Genomic DNA, 22,099 nt, shown 5'->3' with positions numbered 1-22,099 from the left:
GCCTCACATCCCCGCCCTCAACTCAACCACAAACCCCAGCTTCTTCCCCAGTTCCATGACCTTAACCCTCACCCTGATCCCATGACTAAAGGAAAAACACCAAAACCCTTCTAACTTTTTTCTTTCCATAGTGAAACAAACACTATTTAGAAATAGTTTGACAACGGAAGAAGAGCATTAGCGTCCCTCTTACTCAAATCTTTCTATTAATATAAATGTCACCACCACAGCTTTATTGCATCCATACTGCACCTTAAACATCTCCCTCCAGTACCTAAAATATCTCCCTCCCGGATCATGACTATCTCACCCACACTTTCATTATCTCTTCCCCATACCTTGAATATCTTGTTCCTACCCCTTACAATTCTCCCTCCCACACCTTTAATATCTCTTTGCCACACCTCGAATATCTCCCTCAATACTTTAAATATCTCTCTCTCCTTCACTTTTCTTATCTTTCATCTCACACCTTGAATAGCTCCATCCTACACATGCATATCTCCCTCACCCAATTTATCTGATCCACAACGTCATTATCTATTTCCCTATTAATTGAATAGTTCCCTCCCACACATCGCCTCCCATAACTTCAGCATCTCCCACCAGCACCGTTAACATCTGACCCCGCCCACTCACAACTTCTCATTTCCCTCCATACCATGAATCTGTCTTCCTGTATTTTGATTATGTCCATTGTGCACTACAGGTTCTTGACGTATCTCTGCTTTCTTCATTTCTCTATTTTGGGGGATTATGCTATCTGTTTTGACGGTTCCTGATGTTCTTTCTGTTTTGGAGACTATTTGGACAATGCTTTGTTTTAAGGGTTCACATCACTTTCTCATTTGGGGTTGTTTGCTTATTTCTCCTACTTCCGGGGTCCATTCTGATCTTTGGTTTATCATCATTTGATGATCCCCCTGTTTACATCTTCTTTGGAGATCCTAATGTTTCCTTGTGTACCGCTGTTGTTTGGTGTTTCGTTACTGATCTCTATTTTTGGGAATTCATTTTGGATGTCTTTGTTTTGAGGTGTCTTTGATAATCTTTCAATGTTGGTGGTTCATTGCTCTTATCTTTCTGTAAGGAAGATCTATGCTGTTCTATCTGGTATGGGGTTCTTTGCCGATGTTTGTCTCTGAAATGGTTTATTAATGATTGTTCAGTGCTGTGGATTTGTTGCTGATCTTTCTATGGTGGTTCCATGTTGATTACTGTAATCTGACTTCATTAGTGATTAGGAATGTTTGACAATCAATTTTTTTATCTCAGTTTAGTGGGTCATTTCTAATCCCTCTGTTAGGGGAGTTCTTTGCTAATCTCTCTGTTTTGGAGCTCTTTGCTGCTGTGTATTTAGTTGTATATTAGTGATGTCTCTGATCCAAGGGTTCCAGCAGAACTGTCTGTTTTTGAGTCTTTGATTATTTTTCTCTGTGGTAGTTCAGTGTTGATCCCTTGGTTTTAGTGTTCTTTCTACCTTATATGTCTTGACAGTTTTTGATTATCTTGTTTTGCTCAGTGGTTAATGGCGCATCCCTCTGTTTTTGGGATATTTGTTGAGCTCTCTATTTTGGGTTCTTCACTGATCTCACAGTACCTGGTGGTTCTTTGGTAATATATCTGTTTTGTTGGGTTTTTGCTCTGTATTGAAGTCCTTTGCTAAGATCTATGTATCGTGGTTTGTTACTGGTCCATCAGTTTTGAGTGGTTGCTCCTCATCTTGCTGTTATGTGGTTCTTTGCTGGTGTATCAGAAAAACAAAGTGGGGAGGAAGAGGATTATCCTGGTTCGTCCTCTTCAATTAACTTGTATTATATCATAACAGAGAACCTGGTAGTTATACACCTAATAACTCTCCTGCATCAAGAAAAACAAAGTTTTTCTATAAAACCCTCACCCCCAGGGTAATTAGGAAGACGAGGAGACGAGGTTATAATCTGGCTACGATCCTATGGGTCAACATGTTTCGAGCCGTGCCCCTATTGGCTCTTCTTTGGACCATGGAAAACTAGTTCCATGGTCCCACGCCTGTATGTTATTCACAGAAAACACGCTATTTGCATGCCATGCCACATTGTGAGAAATTCATATGTATACAACCTAATTGGTGTTCTTTATTTTTCACTTTGTGGAGATATAAAAGGGAGAGTTAGGTGCATATAATCTTTTTTGTATATTCTTTTCTGCACCATTGCGTGAAACAAACGTGTAAGTAAACTAAAGGAATTATATTGAAACATTTGGTGAGCGCTTCACTTAAAATGCATTAATAGTGCATCATGGTTCCTCCGGGGAGAGGGTGGCCTGTTGTCACACTCTGTAGGGGGAGAAAACGAACGATATTCAAAATGAATGTCTTTTAGAAGACCTAGGGCCAGATGTAGGAGCCTAAATACCGGTCGGTAACGGCCGATTTCGGCCGTTACCGACCGGTATTTAAGAATTGGCATGTAGGGGCCCTATTTTACTGATTCGGTAAAATTACCGAATCGGTAAATTTACAGAATCGGTAAAATACCGATTCGGTAACTTCCCGATGTAGGTGGGACTCTTCTGAGTCCCAAAGGCCTTACAGAATCGGTATTTTACCACCCAATCCAATTGGGTGGTAAAATACCGAATCCAGGTGTGCATGCACATTTGTGCATGCACACCTATGCCATGGGACAGACAGACATGCCCTTAGGGCATGTCTGTGTGCCACATGGCACACATGCCTTTATTTGGGGTGCTAGAGGGTGTCAAAGTGACATCCCCTGCACCCTTGCAGGAATCGGTATTTACCGATTCGGTAATTACCGAATCGGTATTTCCTATTGATTCCTATGGGCTTCACAGCCCATAGTAATCAATAGGAAATACCGATTCGGTATTTACCGAATCGGTAAATACCGAATATTAAAGAATCGGTAATTCAATTACCGATTCTTCCTAAATCTCCCTCCTTCATATTTACCGATTCATAAATACCGAATCGGTAAAATTCGGTATTTATGAATCGGTAAATACGATTTTCCTACATCTGGCCCCTAGTACTGAAACCTCTATCGAAATTTGCGCAAGCCTTCCTGAAGCCGATTATCCAAAAGACCGACACGTACCTTAATGATACAAAATTAATACAAGGTCTTCCAAAAGACATACATTTTTCCCAGGAATACACATCCTGATCGGACTGGACACCGAAAGCCTTTACACCAGTCTGCCACATCAAGAAACTCTAAACATCATTGAAGAAGTACTTTTTGAGGAGAAGTGGTCTTTCCAAACATCTAGGAATTTGGTGATGCAGTGTTGTAAATGGGCCCTTACACTGAATTTTATTAAATTTGTGTGGAGCTCTTCCAACAACAACACTGGACCAGCATGGGGAGCACCTTCGCTCGAGTATAGCATGTTTGTACGTACATCATTTGAAATCACACAGAATCTCCACCACACCAATCCCTTTCTACAACACGTTAAATTATTCAAGAGATATATTGATGATGTTCTAGTGATTTGGGAAGGAAGTGAGACAATAGCAAACAACTTTTTAAACTGGCTGAACAGACAGACTGGATTTCTAAAATTCACAAACACAATGGGCAGGAATGAATTGGTGTTCTTGGACTTGAACATAATGGCTACTGACGGCACCCTCAAAACCAACACCCATGAGAAACCTATCACAAAGAATTGTCTTCTATTATGACAGCTTCCACCCTAGACATCTAAGGAAAAATCTGCCTTTTGTACAATTCTTAAAGTTAATGAGAAATTGTTCAGAGCTGAATGATTTTAAAGCATAAGACAACCACCTGGCTAAGAAATTGGAAGCCCGTTAGTACCCGATTAAAATTGTGTCCCAAGCTAAGAAACGAACAGAAAACAATAATAGGGATGCCCTTTTGGAACCCCGTCAACAACAACCTAGTAAGGAAACAAGACCAATTTGCATTACCACCTTTAGCATAGCGTCAAACTTGGTACCAAAGATTATTCAGAGACATTGACGCATACTAAATAGTGGAGCCCTGATGATACCACGCTCCATGTTCTCCAACAGACGAGGAAAGAGCCTAAAGGACATGTTAGTACATACCCTCTCTGTACAATTTAGAGGAGAACTCCTCAGAACTCATTGACAACAACTATTGGTCACTACCCTTGTAGCACTTGTAATGTATGTCATTTGACAAAAGCAACAAAAACTGTGTTTTTTTAACAATAACATGACTTGGCAGCTAAGGAACCTGACGAATTCTAGCACACAAAGAGTAGTGTATCATATCACTTGCCCATGCAACCTACATTATGTTGGTATGAAGACAAGAAAAATAAAAACAAGAATCTGCTGACACTGCAGTAATCTCAGGTGCGGCTCACCACTATGAAGATGTCCTTGCATTACATAGAAATGAAACATACAGCACATGACTACTAATGGGTGATCGTGGAAGAGATAAGGGACAAAACAAATTCAGAAAGAAGGCTTTTTTGAAAGAGAACAACGTTGGGTGTTTAAGCTTAAAACATATGTCAATGGCCACAACGTTAAGATCCAGTGGGGTAGTTTCACTTGAGAAAATGCCCAGGGTAGTAAACACCTTGTGAACATAGGCCATATACCTCAAGTCATCCATCATTTATTTTCATTTTTAAATTCATTTTTATCATCAATTCACAATCGATTTGTGGTTCTGCAAGTCATGGCCATAACTAAAAGTGAATGAGAATGGTAAATAATGATGGAAGATATTGAGCCCTACTTTTTCAATATGTTTCTAGAATTTTGGACAATGCACTACAGCATATTCTTTTTATCCAATGATTTTTCTCTTCCATTGAGGAATCCCCAAAGGAAACCTGCCCTGTGCCCCATGTAAGACTGCCATTTTTAGACCCAATGGTCTAGTTCTTTTAGACCACGTGAGAGAGGACGTAGCGTCGGCATGTCGTTACTCGTAACACTTACCCCTGAAGAGCACACATCGGTAAGATGTGGTCCCCAGGGCAGAGTCCACAGTAAGTGACTCAGCAAGGGTTTGCCTAGACACAGGATAAGTTTAGAAGCCCAGCAGGGTGTGGGATGCTTGTCCCTCCCCAAAAACGAATATTCTCAAGTATTGTTTGATAAAATACCGGCATGACGCACAGCTGGTTCCATATTATGATCCGTATGATCCAAATCGGATCGCAAAATACGTACTGATCTGTACGTTTTGAATATGTTTTAGCCTCATGGATGCTGCTGACGGCCAACGGCCGTCGCGTGCACTACCTTTGTAGTGCTGCGCACGTCCGTTGGCCGCCGTGGCAACGCCCGCTCAATAGAACGTTCTGCACTAGCGTGGAACGTTCAGCGCAGTTAACCCCTTCGACGCTCATGACGAGCTGGGCTCGTCATGGCGTAGCCTCCTCGCACGCTCATGACGAGCCCAGCTCATCACGTAAAGTGCGATTACGAAAAACCCAGCGTACGGGCGGAATTCCGCCCGCACGCATGCGGTTAAGGGGATAACAACACCGGCACAATGCATGACCGGTTCTGCATACAGATCGTAGAATACGTACTGACACTCACGACCTGAATATCGTTAATTTTCTTCCCCTGCAGAGTGTGACAACAGGCCACCCTCTCCACGGAGGAACCATGATGCACTATTAATGCATCATAAGTGTATGTGGATGTCATGTTTTTATTTTTATTTTCTATTTTTCATTTCAAGTCTATGCATTTGTTTAAACTGTTGTGTTTTCTACTACTGACACAACAATTTACCTTGCACAAACAGTCCATTGGTTATGGTTTCAGTAGAACAACACTAGAAGTACTTACCCAATGTTTTAATATTAATCATGTATTTTACTTACACTTTTGTTTCATGCAATGGTGCAGAAAAGAATATGCAGAAAAGATTATACGCACCTAACTCTCCCTTTTATATCTCCACAGAGTGAAAAATAAAGAACACCAATTAGATGGTATACGTATGTATTTCTCTCAATGTGGCATGGCATGCAAATAGCGTGTTTTCTGTGAATAACATACAGGAGTGGTACCAAGGAACTAGTTTCCCATGGTCTGAAGAAGAGCCAATAGGGGCACGGCTTGAAACATATCGACCCATAGCATCGTAGCCTCATTATAACCTCATCTTCCTAATCACCCCTTAGTTTTTAACCATACCGACAAGAGGCTGGAATAAACTAGATATGCCTACTAGCCAGGTATTTCTAAACGACAGCGTAACACCATCCTCCACTCCTCCCCTTCATAAACTCCTTCTTTATCATCGAATAAAGACCATAAGCGCTCCCGCGTGGATCAGAAGTCGTAGCACGCCCCGATCCGCAGCGTATCGGGATGGACCCGATGATGAAGCATGCCACCAAGGGGTAACCCTGGTAGGTGAGGGTTTTATCAAGAAAACTTTGTTTTTCCTGATACAGGAGAGTTATCAGGTGTATAACTACTGGGTTCTTTGCTGATGTCCATATTTCGGGCATCTTTCCTTCCCTTACTATTTTGAGGTTTTTTGCTGAACTAATTTGGGTTTGCTGGTCCAGCTATTTTTGAATTTCCTGCTCATCTTTTTTTATGTTCTTGCTTAACCTTCTGTTTTGATGGTTCCTTGCTGGTCACTCAGTTTTGGGGCTTCTTAAATTAATTCTCTTTCTTTGGTGGTTCAGCACTTATCACTCTCTGTTGGCATTCTTTGCAGCCCTGGCACTTTCGGGTTATTTTCTAATAATGCTGTGTTTGTTCGCAGTTGGTTCATTTGCATTGAGTGTTCCTGCCAATATCTGTTATTAGTATTTTTTCTGATTCCCCTCGCCATTCATTGTTAATACGTCTGTTCGGTGAAATTCAGCTACTCTCTCTGTTTTTGCATTTTTTGCTGATCTTGATTTGTGTAGCGGTTCATTGCTGATCCATCTGTTTTGTGGTTGAATCCTGATCTCTACATTTTTGGGGTTCTTTGCTGATCCCTCTTTCGCAGTGGTGTTTCGTTGTTGATGATCCTTTTTTGGAGGTTCTATGCTGTTGTGTATGTGTTTAGTGATTCATTACTGAACTTTTTTTGTCTTTTGTTATTATTTTGCTGATCTGTCTGTTTTAGTATTCTTTGTGGAATCCCCTCTTTTGGGAGTTTCTGGCTTTTCTGTGTTTGGGTTTGTTTGCTGATGTGTGTGGTGATTTATTGTTAAACTTTGAGGAAACACGTAATCCTTTTTTGGGGAAAACAAAACTGTGGATGGAATGTTTGAATTAATCTTAACCACTGATAAATACTCAGGTTGTATTCCAGTCAATCATTTAGTTGCCCACTATGCCACTCTAGACATAGTGATCTTGGTCCTGCCCCAGTAATGCCAACCCTGTCCGAACTTCTGATGGAAATGCAAGTAACCCCAGTTTTGTTTTGTCCAAGTTAGGCCTCATCGCCGAGGAATAGCTTGATTCCTTCTATTTTAGTGTGCATTCCTGTTCCCTCCGTTTTGAGGGAATTTTGTATATTTTTCATCCTTTCACTTTGGGGATGTTCTGTGTTTGTTTTTGGGGTTCTTTGCTGGATTCTCTATTTGTGAGTTCATTGAAAATCCATATGTTGTGTGGGTTCATTACTTGAGGTTCTTTGCTTATCTCTGCTATGTGTTGATTAGTGATCTCTTTTTTGAGAGGGGGGTTGCTTACTAAAATCTTGGTTTGGACTAATTTATTTATTTGTGAGTTGTTTGTTGATCCCCTGTTTCCTGTATTTATTCCTGATGGTTTTCAAGTTCTTTGGTTACCTCTGCTTGGGGTTCTTTGCTGTTCTCGCCTTTCTCCATTTTTGGGTTCTTTGCTGATCTCTCTGTGCTCTGTTTTGGGCTTCGTCTCTGATAATTCCTTTATGGTGTTCTGTGCTCATTTGTCTTTTTGTAGGTTGAGTGCTAATCTCTCTCCTTTAGATTCGTTGATGCTATATCTGGCTTGGGCGTTCTCTGTTGATATTTGTGTTTGTAGGTTATCTGCTATCTTTCTCTTTTGTGGTTCATTACTTTTCTCTTTTTACAGTGTTGTTTTCTGAGCTCTCTCATTTCTCTTTTGAGGTTCTTTACAGATATTTCAGTTTTGGTGTTCTTTGCTGATCACTGTATTTTGGAATTCACTACTGCTCTCTGCATAGGTTCATTGTAAATCAATCTGTATTAGGCTTCTGTCACCTATTTTGGGGTTCCTTGCTCATCTTTTTGTTTGGGCCTCGGTACTGACTCCTCAGCCTACTCTATTGATCTTTCGGTTTTTAAGTACTTTGCTGAACACTTGTGTATGGCTTTCCCTTTTGATATTCATTTTTTGGGGTTAATTATTGACATATCTATTTTGGGGTTTTGCTGAACTGTCTGTTCTCTGGGGGTTCTTTACTTATTGATATTTCTGTTTTGGAGTACTTTCGTGATCTCCTTGGTCTGTTGTGTGAGTTATGTACTCACCTTTTTGTTTGGAACTCTTTACTGACTCTGCCAAGGACTTTTCTGATTTTTCTCCTTTGGGGTTCTTTACTGAGCTTTCCGCTTGGGGTTCTTTTTTGATATCTCTGATTTTTGTTTGATCTCTGTGTTAACGATTTTGGGGTTCTTTGTTCATCTTTTTATTTGGGGCTCTTTCCTGACCTCTATCTTGGTCTTCTCTGCTAATCTTTCTGTTTTTGGGTTCTCGGTTTGTCTAGCTTCAGAAGAGCACAGAGAGGGAGGAGCAGTTGGAGGAGATGATCCAGGCCTACGAGAAGGTGTGTGCGGAGAAGGCGGAGTTGCAGGCTGAGCTAAGCGAGATGGTGAGTCAGTAAATGGTGCTTTTCAACTAGATGTCACCAGCCTTTGGGCGCTGTACTTATTGTGCATAATTTCCCCCTACATTTGTAAACAGAAGTCAGTATTAGTGAATGCACTTCTTATGAAAATATGTTTGCATTTTTTCCTTTATCATTTTTACATTTTGCACATGTTCATACTACTCCAACTGATCATTATAACGCCTTAAAGTCTTTAAGTGAGTAGGGTCAAGCCAGTTCTCAGACCCGACAACATACTGACTTAAAAAGCGATCCCTATAGGGCTCTAATAATGCTGTTAACTTCACATGCAAAAACAGTAATGATTTACTCTACAGTGATGTAGTTCCCGTTTATATTCCACATGTTTTATCTTATCTTGCATTCCCTTATAGTACTTTGCTGTTTCAGGAAGTTGTTTGTGATTCTGTATTTTTTTCATACAACCTATGACTTTTATATATTCTCTGCTGTGAACTGAGTCAATGTCTAAATGTCTGGTTGAGTTCAGGGTATGGATGGGTGTTCATTTTCAGCACGTGATTAAGAGCTCTGGAGCTGAGGCTGAAGGCAGTGCTAGTTTTTCACTGTGCCTGTCAGTGGGTCATTAAGGTGTTCAGAATACACGCTCATTCGTTCCTTGCCCTCTGCAGAGTGCACAGAGCTATGGGTACCTAGGTGGTAATTGTTATTTTATTTGAAAGTGTGTGAAGGAGATACACTCAGCTGACTAAATACTGACGTTATATGGAAGAGAAAATGGTGACAGAAAGAGAGAGAGGGAGCAAAGGCATACATGCAGAAGGACAGAGTGAAAAGGATGATTAAGGGAAGGACATGATGTGAGCTATGCAGATGAGTAAGTATTTCAGAAAGATGTGAGGAGGAAAAGGATGTCTGTTACTAACAGAATGAGAGACTGCTGAGGACGGTGATATGAAGGGGAGAACGGGGTGATTGAGACATTCCGAAGACTGCTATCCCTTCCACAGATCTTAGTAATGTTTAATTCTCACTCTAATATTTTTAGAATTCATACCTTGGGTCTTAAATGTTAATGACTGCATGGCCGCACACTTTTCCTCCTCCCCTACCCTCTCCTGTAAACGTAAATCAAGGCTTAGGGGGTTATGATCACTATAAGCGCTAATAACTATAGCTGCCCTAGAAACCCTATCCGGCAGATCATGGGAGCAAAAATATAATCGATGATAGATGCGTACTCTCCTCTTTCAAAAGTGGCAATAGCAGAATAGGTCAGATCACAGAGTTCAGTCACATTGGTAAGATCAAATGACTTAGGGCCAGATGTAGGTAGCCTAATACCGGTCGGTACCTGCCGAAATTCCCGAATTTCGGCCGTTACCGACCGGTATTAGGCTTGTGAGATGTAGGAGGCCAAATTGAAGGATTCAGTAATTTGCGGAATCGGTAATTTAAGGAATCAGTAAATTACCGAATCCTTAAGAAACCGAATCGGTAATTTACCGAATCCTGAATGTAGGGAGCACTCAAGTGAGTGCATTCCTCATTTAAGGATTCGTTATTTACCACCAACTACAAGTTAGTGGTAAATATCGAAAACCTTACAAAAAAAGCAATTTTGTGCTTTTGTAACTGTGCCATGTGGCAGACAGTATGTGTGCCACATGTTCACACATGCACGATTCAGGGGTGCAACTGATGCAGCGCTACTCCGGAATTAATTTCTAAAACCATGTCACCTTTCCCTGAAGTACAAAATCATACATTTACTCATCAGTGGGGCCCATAACACCGCGAGTCACCCACAAAAATACTTCCATCCTACTTCATGGATCGGTGAGATTCAAAGGAGAGCTGCTGTATCATGGCGGAGTGTCTAAACTAAAACTAGATATTTATACTATTTACACCTGCAGTTTAAATGGGTTTACCATGGTTTTAATTATCAAAACATTTGTTTAGACATGCCACCATTATGGTCGACGAATCTGCTAGTAAAAAATTAGGCGTAGGAAAATACAAGACCAGCTTAATTCTCCATTTATCCAGTTTTTATTAAAAGCAAATGTAGCATGTCTAAAAGTGTATTCACTTTATTTATTTCTTTATTCAAAAACAACATTTAAAGGAATAAGTTTTATCTCAAAGTTATTTTCATTTATTTTTAGAAAATTCAGTAATAGACATTTTATTTAGATTTCAGAAATGCAAGTATTAGCAAAAGACAGATAGTTCCCAAAATTCATTTTTTTTCTCCTAACTTCCCTAACTAAAACCCTCAACGAAAGTGCATCTCTCATTCAAGGAAAATAGAAAATTATTCAGAGTCTTACATCTCAGGAAAATCAGCATACCAACAGCATCTCGGGAGGAAATCGAAAAGAAGTTTTTTCCTCAGTAAAACCATCACTTTTTATACCTTTTTTCACTAGCTCTAGCTATCTAAAAGAGAAACTTTCAGCTTAAATTCAAGTTCTGATTGGACAATTTGGGGTGGATGAGCATCACCTCATCATTACAATATTCATTTTTCTTCCGTCAGCTAAATTTGAAAGGGTTCTTTGTTTAAGCAATGTCCGGCCTAGTCACGTTCTCAATTAGCAACTTCATGTAATCTTCTCATGTTCAGAACTATTGCGCTCATCCTTTTTGGCAGTCATCTGGACTTCCAGGCCACACCGTCCTTGAACTGCCTTCACTTCAGGCACAAGCAGCTCGCATTCGAACTTGGGCTGCACATGCTCAGTTCATCTTCTATTCGCAGTTTAATAAAACAGCCATGTTTTCACTAGGCCTCACAGGCCAGAATGGAAACTATCATAGAAACAAACACAAACTATCGTTAATTTTGGAAACCTAACCCTTCTGTTTACCTCCCCCCTTACTAAAGTTTTCCCCATTAGAAGTTACCTAGCGAAATAAGCAACATTTATGCATAATATACTCACCTGTCTTCACGTTTTGCCACAAAATACGTAAACAAAAAGCACATTTATGCCACATTTTATTATCTCAAAGCTGCTTATTAGTTCAGGACACAACAGAATCACATAATTAGTTAATTATGATTGCAACATAAGCAAAATTAGTTCCCACGTATGTCTGTGTAGGTGCCACCTTTTATTCTAGGTTGATTAATTTCACACATCACTCAATTAGTTCAAGTTATGATTATGGAAGTGTGATTTTGCAAGGGGTACACAAAAATGTGTTTCTTCACCTTGCTCCATCACAACAGGGTGTCAAAGTGAAACCCTCCTACCCTTGAATGTGTTCCCCTTTTACCGAATCGGTATTTACCGATTCGGAAATTCCCATTCATTCCTATAGGCCTCCAGGCCCATAGGAATGAATGGGAATTACCGAATCGGTAAATACCGATTCAGTATTTACCGAATCTTACCGATTCGGTACAATTTACCGAATAAATACCTACATCCCATTTACCTATTCTGAAATACCAAATCGGTAAAATTCGGTATTTTAGAATCGGTAAATCTGGATTACCTACATCTGGCCCCTAATCACTTGTAAAAGTCCATTCCTCTCTGATCCCTGTGGTGATAATCATGACCTATACCGTTGTAATCAAACATAATGCAGTTGTTTTCCATCTGTGTTAACCTGAGTTTGGCGTTAAAATCCCCACCTAAAATGATTTGATAACGTTTGTGCAAATAGGGCTCCCAGGCCAAAGATAAAATCATATAACTTGTTAAAATTGGCAGTGTTATCAATTTCTAACAAAATACCCACTAGAAAAATTAATAAAAACAACATTTAAACCATGGGGTCAGGTGAATATAAATGCTTGAAATAAGGTAGAACCAGAAGGGATCAATCTGATTTTACAATCCAGAATGGCTTTAAACCATGCTTGTCCTAGCTTTACCCGACAAAGATGGGATAGCAGACACTGAGTGGGAACAATAACCATCCAAACTAATGGATTCAATGGCCCAGGTCTCTTGAAAGAAAATGATACCATAATTGCTTAAACAATTAACCCACTCCTCGCAGCCCCCTTTACACGCTAGGCCAGCACTATTCCAAAAGAGGTTCTTTATCTCTTGAACATGGTTTTCTGGGATTACTGAATTCAATGGACATTCTGCGGACTGGCAACTGACAGACCCTAGATTTTGACAAATCATGCAGTGGGCGAAGTTATAAACCAGAAGGGCTCTCTCTATAAGTGGTGATACTGGCGGTCATTAAAACCCAAGGTATTTGCTGAGAAGCAGCCTGATCCACAAGACACAGTGGCTTTGAAAATGGTGGGCCAGTCTCTTCCAGGCTCGGGCGGGTGCAGACGGGCACGCTCTTGGCCCGGTCTCTGCCCTCTTCTACTTATTCACAGTAAAATAAGTGTTGTTACTCATTTATCCAACACTGCTAGCAATCACTGGCAAGCCAATATGGCTGGTTTGTTTAAGAGGATGTTTACTTTTGTGTGAGATGTTTGGATATAATAATAAAAACACCCAACTACGGTCAAATGGCATGGTGTGTGTGTGGAGCACAGGATTTCAATTGGTATGTTTTAAGCCACTCCCTTAATTATGTGTGTGCCAGAATTCTTGGAGAGGATTCCTAGTTCCCTTCTTTGGCCTCCCCTCCCCCATCCTCAACACTTTCTTCATCCCACTTAAACACTGGAGGCCCTAACCACCAGGCCCTGCAGAATCATACAGATTCTCTAAATAAACTGGTCGCCCACTCATCCCGCCTCGGTAAAGCATGTTTAGTAGGACCAGGCTCTATTTTCAGAATCACAGTGTAGCAAGAAGTGACACGCACCATATGCAACTCTTGAGTGTTTTGCCCCGGGCGAAAGGAAAGATGTGAGGCCTCTTGAATTTGCATGTAACATCCAACCGCGGCCGGCCTGATGCGCGAGTGGGGGGTCACGTAGGTGTTCGCACGCGGGGCGTAATTTAAAAATAAAATAAACTTACCTTCCCAGGTCTCGCGTCGTCTCTGCTCCTGACCTGCTCTCCTGCAACAGGAACAGGAACAGAACAGGAAGCCTCCCTCCCCTAAGCCAATCTCAAGGCTGCAATGGCAGCATTGTGATTGCTCGGTACGCAGACAAGCCAGACCAGCCAGGCGTACCTGCCAGCCAAGCCATTCTTACAGCCTTGGGGGCCTGAAATAGTTCAAATTATCGCGCTTGCAGTAGTGTGATGGTTAGTAGCTGTGTTGTTACTAAAATTGGCAGCGTGGCGAGGGCAATGTGTGGTGCAAGCTGCAGTGACCGCCTGATGAGAGCTCTGGCACTTATGTTGTTACAAATTAAGCACTCACTGCTCTGCTCTTTGAAACTATTCTGCCAGCTATAAATAAACTACTGCAGACCACTGCTGGCTGGGTGTGTTTATTTTTGTCTCTTTTATTGAAAGGCTGCATGCTACATCGTGTGTTTTTGGTGAAAGGACAGGCCCGTACCAAGGAGCGATATACCCGCTTAATACATACATGCAGATGGTATTGTCAGACTTCTCTCTTTTTAAATTACGGACAAAAAGCCTCAGGCAAAGATCATTTATGCAGATCAGATAACTGGTCTGGGACCACAGGCTCCTAATCCATGACTCAGCGAGAACCACAAGGGACATAATACTTAAATATGACTGCAAAATAAGAGTCTTTGGAAGTTCAAAAATTAATAGAGAGGTGAAGTTGGTCTCTCACTTGCAGTGCCAGATGTCATGCAAGGCGGACACACTGTGGGTCAAAGGTTACACAGGAGGATGAGTATGCCATGATACTTCTCACTGAGTAATTGTTATGGATAATTTCAGCTCCAAAGGTGGACAGTGCTATCACTGGCTCTCTGTGCAACTAATATGCTTAACTAGACTTAGTGGGCAGGCATCAAGCAGATACTTAGAGCTCTATAGTTGCCTCACACATGTGCATTCTGGGACCTGTAGTTTTACTTCCCTTCTGCGGCGCTCGGAGTGCCAGAAGGAAACAAGCATTCACAATGCAATAGGTCTCCCATTTGCGCGAATTTAAGCTATTAGCATTGTAAATGACTATGCCTTTTATTTATGTTTAAAAAACCAAAATATAAATAAAAAGGCATTGTCATTTACAATGTCAATAGCTCAAACTTGCTTAAATGCGAGATCTATTACATTGCAAATGCTTGCTTTACATGGAGCACCAAGATTGAACATTTAATATTAAATCAATCCCAAAAACCATTCAGTTCTTTTGCTGTTCAAGGACAATCGAAAAACGAATTATTTATATGAAAATGGGCAGTGGAAGAAGCTGCTGAGGCCTCTCGAGTTCACAGCAGCAGAGCAAGCCTCAACATAAAGGAGGAAAGAAAACGGCCCACTTAAGCCTCAGGGACTGGGCCTCTCGCACCAGCCGAATAACTCCCTTCCCAATCCAACCCTGGCACTGCATAATTACTAGAAGGCCCAGGGAAGGGGGCCCCCACACCTGAACCTTGCAGCTTGATCAAGTGCTTCAAGGCCCAGGGAGGAGGCACCCTCCCCTGGGCCATGAAACAGTAAGGACACACTTCCCACAACACACAGTTTATACACAAAGAAAGGTCAAAAACAAGTTGATCTGGCTGCCCCCTCCACCCATCACCCACCTCCTCTTACCTGTGTCCCCCTTCCCCTGGAAACAAAGGGCCTAGAATGGCTGATACTTAACTGAGGCGCTGCCTGCCTCTGACACTGAGCCAAGATAATTGCTGGCCCAGCTGGTGTGCTGTCCCCCATTCAGTTTGTACCTTCCCCCACCCCTGCACCCCCAGGAATGTCACCACGCCAGCAAATTCATGATGTAATATGATCAGCTGGGGCAGGGGGCCTCGCAAGAATAGGTTGGCTAATGTGAAAGTGTGGCCTTTCACACTGATGGGGGGCCCCCTAATCTTTGGCAGAGCGCGAGGCCCTGGACCGCTGCCCACACTGCCCATGCCTAGCGCGGGCCCTGCGGTACACGTCCGGAGGGGTGTGCATGTGTGCACTTGACTTGCATACTTGCCCACTGTTTAACATTTGATTTGCATATCATAAGGTGTTCGTGTGCGCACATGCGGATAATTAATGTAATATTTCACTATACTAATTCACCACTAATTCCTTATAGGTTCTGGAATAGCATGCTGCTTGCTGAAAAAGCACTACAACACCATCAGGTGTAGCAAGCGCTATATAAATGCAAATCTTTTCCCTCTTCTATCCCTTCGCTATCCTTTGCAATCAAAATAACGAACATATCCACAACTCAAAATACTTTCGTATTTCACTATACTAATTCACCACTAATGCTTCTCTTTAACCAAAACTGTTGATCAGTGACAGATGCAGCCTTGCAGCTTCTCTTTAACTAGGACAGGTGCTCAGTGCAGTGATAGATGCCGCTACGCAGCTCCTCTTTATCCAGAACAGTCGATCAGTGACAGATGCAATCATGCGTCTTCTCTTTACCTAGGAGAGGTGCTGAATGCTGTGATAGATGCAGCTACGCAGCTCCTCTTTATCTAGAAGAGGTGATCAGTGACAGATGCAGCTACGCAGCTCCTCTTTATCCAGAACAGGTGATCAGTGACAGATGCAGCCATGCAGCTCCTCTTTATCCAGAACAGGTGATCAGTGACAGATGCAGCCATGCAGCTCCTCTTTATCCAGAACAGGTGATCAGTGACAGATGCAGCCATGCAGCTCCTCTTTATCCAGAACTGGTGATCAGTGACAGATGCAGCCATGCAGCTCCTCTTTATCCAGAACAGTTGATCAGTAGCAGATGCAGTCATGCAGCTTCTCTATCTAGGAGAGGTGCTCAGTGTAGGGGTAGATGCAGCTAAGCAGCTCCTCTTTATCTAGAACAGTTGATCAGTGACAGATGCAGCCATGCAGCTCCTCTTTATCCAGAACAGTTGATCAGTAGCAGATGCAGTCATGCAGCTTCTCTATCTAGGAGAGGTGCTCAGTGTAGGGATAGATGCTGCCATGCAGCTATTCTCTTTATCCAGAACAGTTGATCAGTAGCAGATGCAGTCATGCAGCTTCTCTATCTAGGAGAGGTGCTCAGTGTAGGGATATATGTAACTACACAGCTCATCGTTATCCAGAACAGTTAATCAATGGCAGATGCAGTCATGCAGCTTCTCGGTCTAGGAGAGGTGCTCAGTGTAGGGGTAGATGCAGCTACGCAGCTCCTCTTTATCTAGAACAGGTGATCAGTGACAGATGCAGTCCTGCAGCTTCTCTGTCTAGGAGAGGTGCTCAGTGTAGAGATATATGTAACTACGCAGCTCATCGTTATCCAGAACAGTTGATCAATTGCAGATGCAGTCATGCAGCTTCTCGGTCTAGGAGAGGTGCTCAGTGTAGGGGTAGATGCTGCCATGCAGCTTCTCTTTATCTAGAACAGTTGATCAGTAGCAGATGCAGTCATGCAGCTTCTCTATCTAGGAGAGGTGCTCAGTGTAGGGATATATGTAACTACGCAGCTCATCGTTATCCAGAACAGTTAATCAATGGCAGATGCAGTCATGCAGCTTCTCGGTCTAGGAGAGGTGCTCAGTGTAGGGGTAGATGCAGCTACGCAGCTCCTCTTTATCTAGAACAGGTGATCAGTGACAGATGCAGTCATGCAGCTTCTCTGTCTAGGAGAGGTGCTCAGTGTAGGGATATATGTAACTACGCAGCTCATCGTTATCCAGAACAGTTGATCAGTAGCAGATGCAGTCATGCAGCTTCTCTATCTAGGAGAGGTGCGCATTGTAGGGATAGATGCAGCTTCTCTTTATCCAGAACAGTTGATCAGTGACAGATGCACCTATGCAGCTTCTCTTCATCGGGAACAGTTGATCAGCGTCAGACGCAGTCATACAGCTTATTTTTAAGTAGGACAGGTGCTCAGTGCAGCGATAGATGCAACTATGAAGGTCATCCTTATCCAGAACAGTTGAGCAGTGGCAGATGCACTCATGCAGTTTCTCTATCTAGAAGAGGTGCTCAGTGTAGGGATAGATGCTGCCATGCAGCTCCTCTTTATCCAGAACAGTTGATCAGTGACAGATGCAGTCATGCAGCTTCTCTATCTAGGAGAGGTACTCAGTATAGGGATAGATGCTGCCATTCAGCTCCTCTTTATCCAGAACAGTTGATCAGTGACAGATTTAGTCATGCAGCTTCTCGGTCTAGGAGAGGTGCTCAGTGTAGGGATAGATGCTGCCATGCAGCTCCTCTTCATCCAGAACAGTTGATCAGTGACAGATGCAGTCATGCAGCTCTTTATCCACAACAGGTGATCAGTGACAGATGCAGTCATGCAGCTTCTCTGTCTAGGAGAGGTGCTCAGTGAAGGGATATATGTAACTACGCAGGTCATCGTTATCCAGAACAGTTGATCAATGGCAGATGCAGTCATGCAGCTTCTCGGTCTAGGAGAGGTGCTCAGTGTAGGGGTAGATGCAGCTACGCAGCTCCTCTTTATCTAGAACAGTTGATCAGTGACAGATGCAGCCATGCAGCTTCTCTTTATCCAGAACAGTTGATCAGTGAGAGATGCAGCTATGCAGCTCCTCTTTATCGGGAACAGTTGATCAGCGTCAGACGCAGTCATACAGCTTATTTTTAAGTAGGACAGGTGCGCAGTGCAGCAATAGATGCAACTATGAATGTCATCCTTATTCAGAACAGTTGATCAGTGGCAGATGCAGTCATGCAGTTTCTCTATCTAGGAGAGGTGCTCAGTGTAGGGATAGATGCTGCCATGCAGCTCTTCTTTATCAAGAACAGGTGATCAGTGACAGATGCTGCCATGCAGCTCTTCTTTATCAAGAACAGGTGATCAGTGACAGATGCAGCCATGCAGCTCCTCTTTATCCAGAACAGGTGATCAGTGACAGATGCAGCCATGCAGCTCCTCTTTATCCAGAACAGGTGATCAGTGACAGATGCAGCCATGCAGCTCCTCTTTATCCAGAACAGGTGATCAGTGACAGATGCAGCCATGCAGCTCCTCTTTATCCAGAACAGGTGATCAGTGACAGATGCAGCCATGCAGCTCCTCTTTATCCAGAACAGGTGATCAGTGACAGATGCAGCCATGCAGCTCCTCTTTATCTAGAAGAGGTGATCAGTGACAGATGCAGCCATGCAGCTCCTCTTTATCCAGAACAGGTGATCAGTGACAGATGCAGTCATGCAGCTTCTCTGTCTAGGAGAGGTGCTCAGTGTAGGGATATATGTAACTACGCAGCTCATCGTTATCCAGAACAGTTGATCAATGGCAGATGCAGTCATGCAGCTTCTCGGTCTAGGAGAGGTGCTCAGTGTAGGGGTAGATGCAGCTATGCAGCTCCTCTTTATCTAGAACAGTTGATCAGTGACAGATGCAGCCATGCAGCTTCTCTTTATCCAGAACAGTTGATCAGTAGCAGATGCAGTCATGCAGCTTCTCTATCTAGGAGAGGTGCGCAGTGTAGGGATAGATGCAGCTTCTCTTTATCCAGAACAATTGATCAGTGACAGATGCACCTATGCAGCTCCTCTTTATCGGGAACAGTTGATCAGCGTCAGACGCAGTCATACAGCTTATTTTTAAGTAGGACAGGTGCTTAGTGCAGCGATAGATGCAACTATGAAGGTCATCCTTATCCAGAACAGTTGATCAGTGGCAGATGCAGTCATGCAGTTTCTCTATCTAGGAGAGGTGCTCAGTGTAGGGATAGATGCTGCCATGCAGCTCCTCTTTATCCAGAACAGTTGATCAGTGACAGATGCAGTCATGCAGCTTCTCTATCTAGGAGAGGTGCTCAGTGCAGTGGCAGATGGTACTTTGCTGCTCCTTTGTACACAGAACTGTTGATCTGGGCAGTACCAGATACATTCATGCAGGTATGCTTTATATAGAAGAGACGCTGAGAGCAGAAGTGACTGACTGCAACAGATCAATATATACTGTCCCTATTACCACAAAGCTGCTGCATATAGAGCTTCTCTTTATCATTAATAGAAGCTCAGTTTAGAACACACCCTAGTTATCCCTAAAACGTAGTAACCACATAGATAGCACAAAACACAAACACTGAATCTACCGTGCATTGTACTCCTCTCCATCATAACTATGGTAGTCATGCCAATAGGTAGTGGTAATCTCCCATTAAACATATGGCGGCCCACCTGAGAAGTGCTGTCATTTTCCCATTATAGGCGTAGCAGCCATGTTAACCGAGTTAATACTCTTGAATTCCACCTCTGCTTAGAAGGCTCAGTAATGTCCCACTAAAAGAGGACCCACCCATGAAGCTTACAACTGCAGCCTTGTTTTATTAAAGTAAGTCAACTCTTCTGAGGAACTGAGTCTATATTGGTTCGAAATTTAGCAGGCCTGTCCCACTGAAGGTGTAGAACCCTTGCGTAGAAGTGCTGAAACTACCGTTTTAAATGCTTTTGAAGTCTTAGCAGTAGCAGTCCTATTTGGAAGCTTCGGGCAACGCACCCCAGCCATGCTCGCATGTCTCATTGAAAGCGGTGCAGCCCTTCTCAGAAGTTAGAGCGAAGTCTGATGAGCTTGGAATGGACCCAGTAAAGCGAAGGATACATGAATACCACTGCTCCATATACATAAACCTGCCAGGGTTTCATACCAAAGTCAGACTTTGAGCTCTATACAATATGTAGACAACCATCTACATTTCCCACCTGGTTAGAGCTGTGACAAGGGCTTAGAAATAGAGCACTAACAAGTAAGGCATACCTGTTCAACAAGTGGATCTGACCCAGGCTCACATTATAGTGGAAGGAGTATCTTAATTGAAATTCTGGAGAACTCTAGATATTATGGGGCCTCTGAAATCTTGGCATAGATGGGGCAGAGGAAGGCACTTGCTTGTCAGTCATGAAACAGGTGAAAAGTGGCAGAGTCATAACACCTAGCTGACCAGCGGACTTGAGTTTACTACTCTTATGCCGACACCAGGCAGCTCTTTGACGTCAATCTTCCAGATACTATCTGCACCTTTCAAATCGCCTCATCGTTGGCCGATAACCCTCTAGAGTTAAATTTGATAAAACTTAAATTCTTCTCTCAGCTAAACAGCCAGCGTCATCGTAGAGGCATCTCTTTCATTTAATCCTTATATTAAACAAAATGCATCTTCCAGTGTTAGCCTTTGGAAAACCTTGAAAAGAATACTCCCTTTTCAACTCATTGACAGTAAAAAAATGATGGTTCAGGTAACTATAAAATCCTGAATGGATTATGGCTGCCTTATCTTTTTAGGTTGCCCAGAATACCCATTAATCAGACTCCATCTGCTTCTGAATTCACCCATTCTGCTTCAGTTAAACTTCATCTGGCTGTCTTTATTGGTTCTCAGTGTGGAAAAAAGAATATTGTTTAGATTATTCTGTTTGGTGCACAGGGCAGTTTTCAAGATGGTAGTGCAAAAGGAGAGATTGGGTTTGGATGGGAGTCAGGAAGAAATGGCGCACAGCGGGTACCTGGTACGTGGGTAGTCTTTATATATGGAGTTGGTACGGTGCAAACAGGTCAGGGGAACAAACCCAGCAGAAACCGCCCCTGCCAAGATAGAGAACGTATCCCGAATTGTTCTCGTATGTACTGATCAACACTGAACCATTAAATATATATACACTCTACGATACTGGATTCCGACCTCATATATTGAACTTTCACAAAGAATTTTGGTTTCTCACTTGAGAATTGTATTACACAAATACGTGTGCACAGGACATTCTTTGCAGTTTTCAAGATGGGTCACCAATCCAATGTGCAGCCTTGTAAGACATCTTCGATCTTTAGGATCTTGCTCACTTTATCTTCTCCTAACTCTAGATTCCAAGCAAACTTGGTTGCACAAGCTAGTTTTATTCTGCTAGCTGCCGACCACTGGAACAGGCTCCTATGGATCTCCGTACCATGGCTGATCATCTTCCCTCGTCTGGTGGCTTAGGGGTCTAATGCATCCACTCCAGGAGTGGTAGCTCTAATAGACACAGTTTCTGATCTTGGCAGGTGCACTCAGCCTTTCATCCTTCATCCTTTCGAGATGGGTAAAATGAGCACCATTGAGTCGGGTAACATTGAACATCTGTTCCAGGATTCCCCAACTGATGAATGACTACTTTACAAATGTTATGCTACCTTATGTTTTTGGAGGCTTCTGAAAACCCCTATTGCATGGTGTTGTGGTTGTGGAGCTAGGTCACTGATTGCTTTATTGACCTATGGATGTGAATCATTCTTCGGTGAGATATATCTTTAAAAGGATATTTTGAGCTCTTTTCTAGAGTGCAGAA

At 42.5% G+C, this 22,099-nt stretch overlaps 1 protein-coding gene across 4 annotated transcripts in view; it reads left to right on the top strand.

Annotated features, from left to right (window-relative positions):
* The window catches only part of TBKBP1 (TBK1 binding protein 1), a 332,178-nt gene that overhangs the window by 121,380 nt on the left and 188,699 nt on the right, over positions 1-22,099 (top strand). For all 4 annotated transcript variants that reach the window (XM_078645597.1, XM_078645593.1, XM_078645595.1 and 1 more), the window contains exon 4: positions 8,703-8,807. In XM_078645597.1, the coding sequence (XP_078501723.1) occupies positions 8,703-8,807 (105 nt within the window). The remainder of the gene's footprint in view (positions 1-8,702; positions 8,808-22,099) is intronic.

Source organism: Lissotriton helveticus, chromosome 5_1, assembly GCF_964261635.1.
Source record: "Lissotriton helveticus chromosome 5_1, aLisHel1.1, whole genome shotgun sequence".
Classification (NCBI taxonomy): domain Eukaryota; kingdom Metazoa; phylum Chordata; class Amphibia; order Caudata; family Salamandridae; genus Lissotriton; species Lissotriton helveticus.
This window is presented reverse-complemented; position numbering and strand designations above follow the sequence as displayed.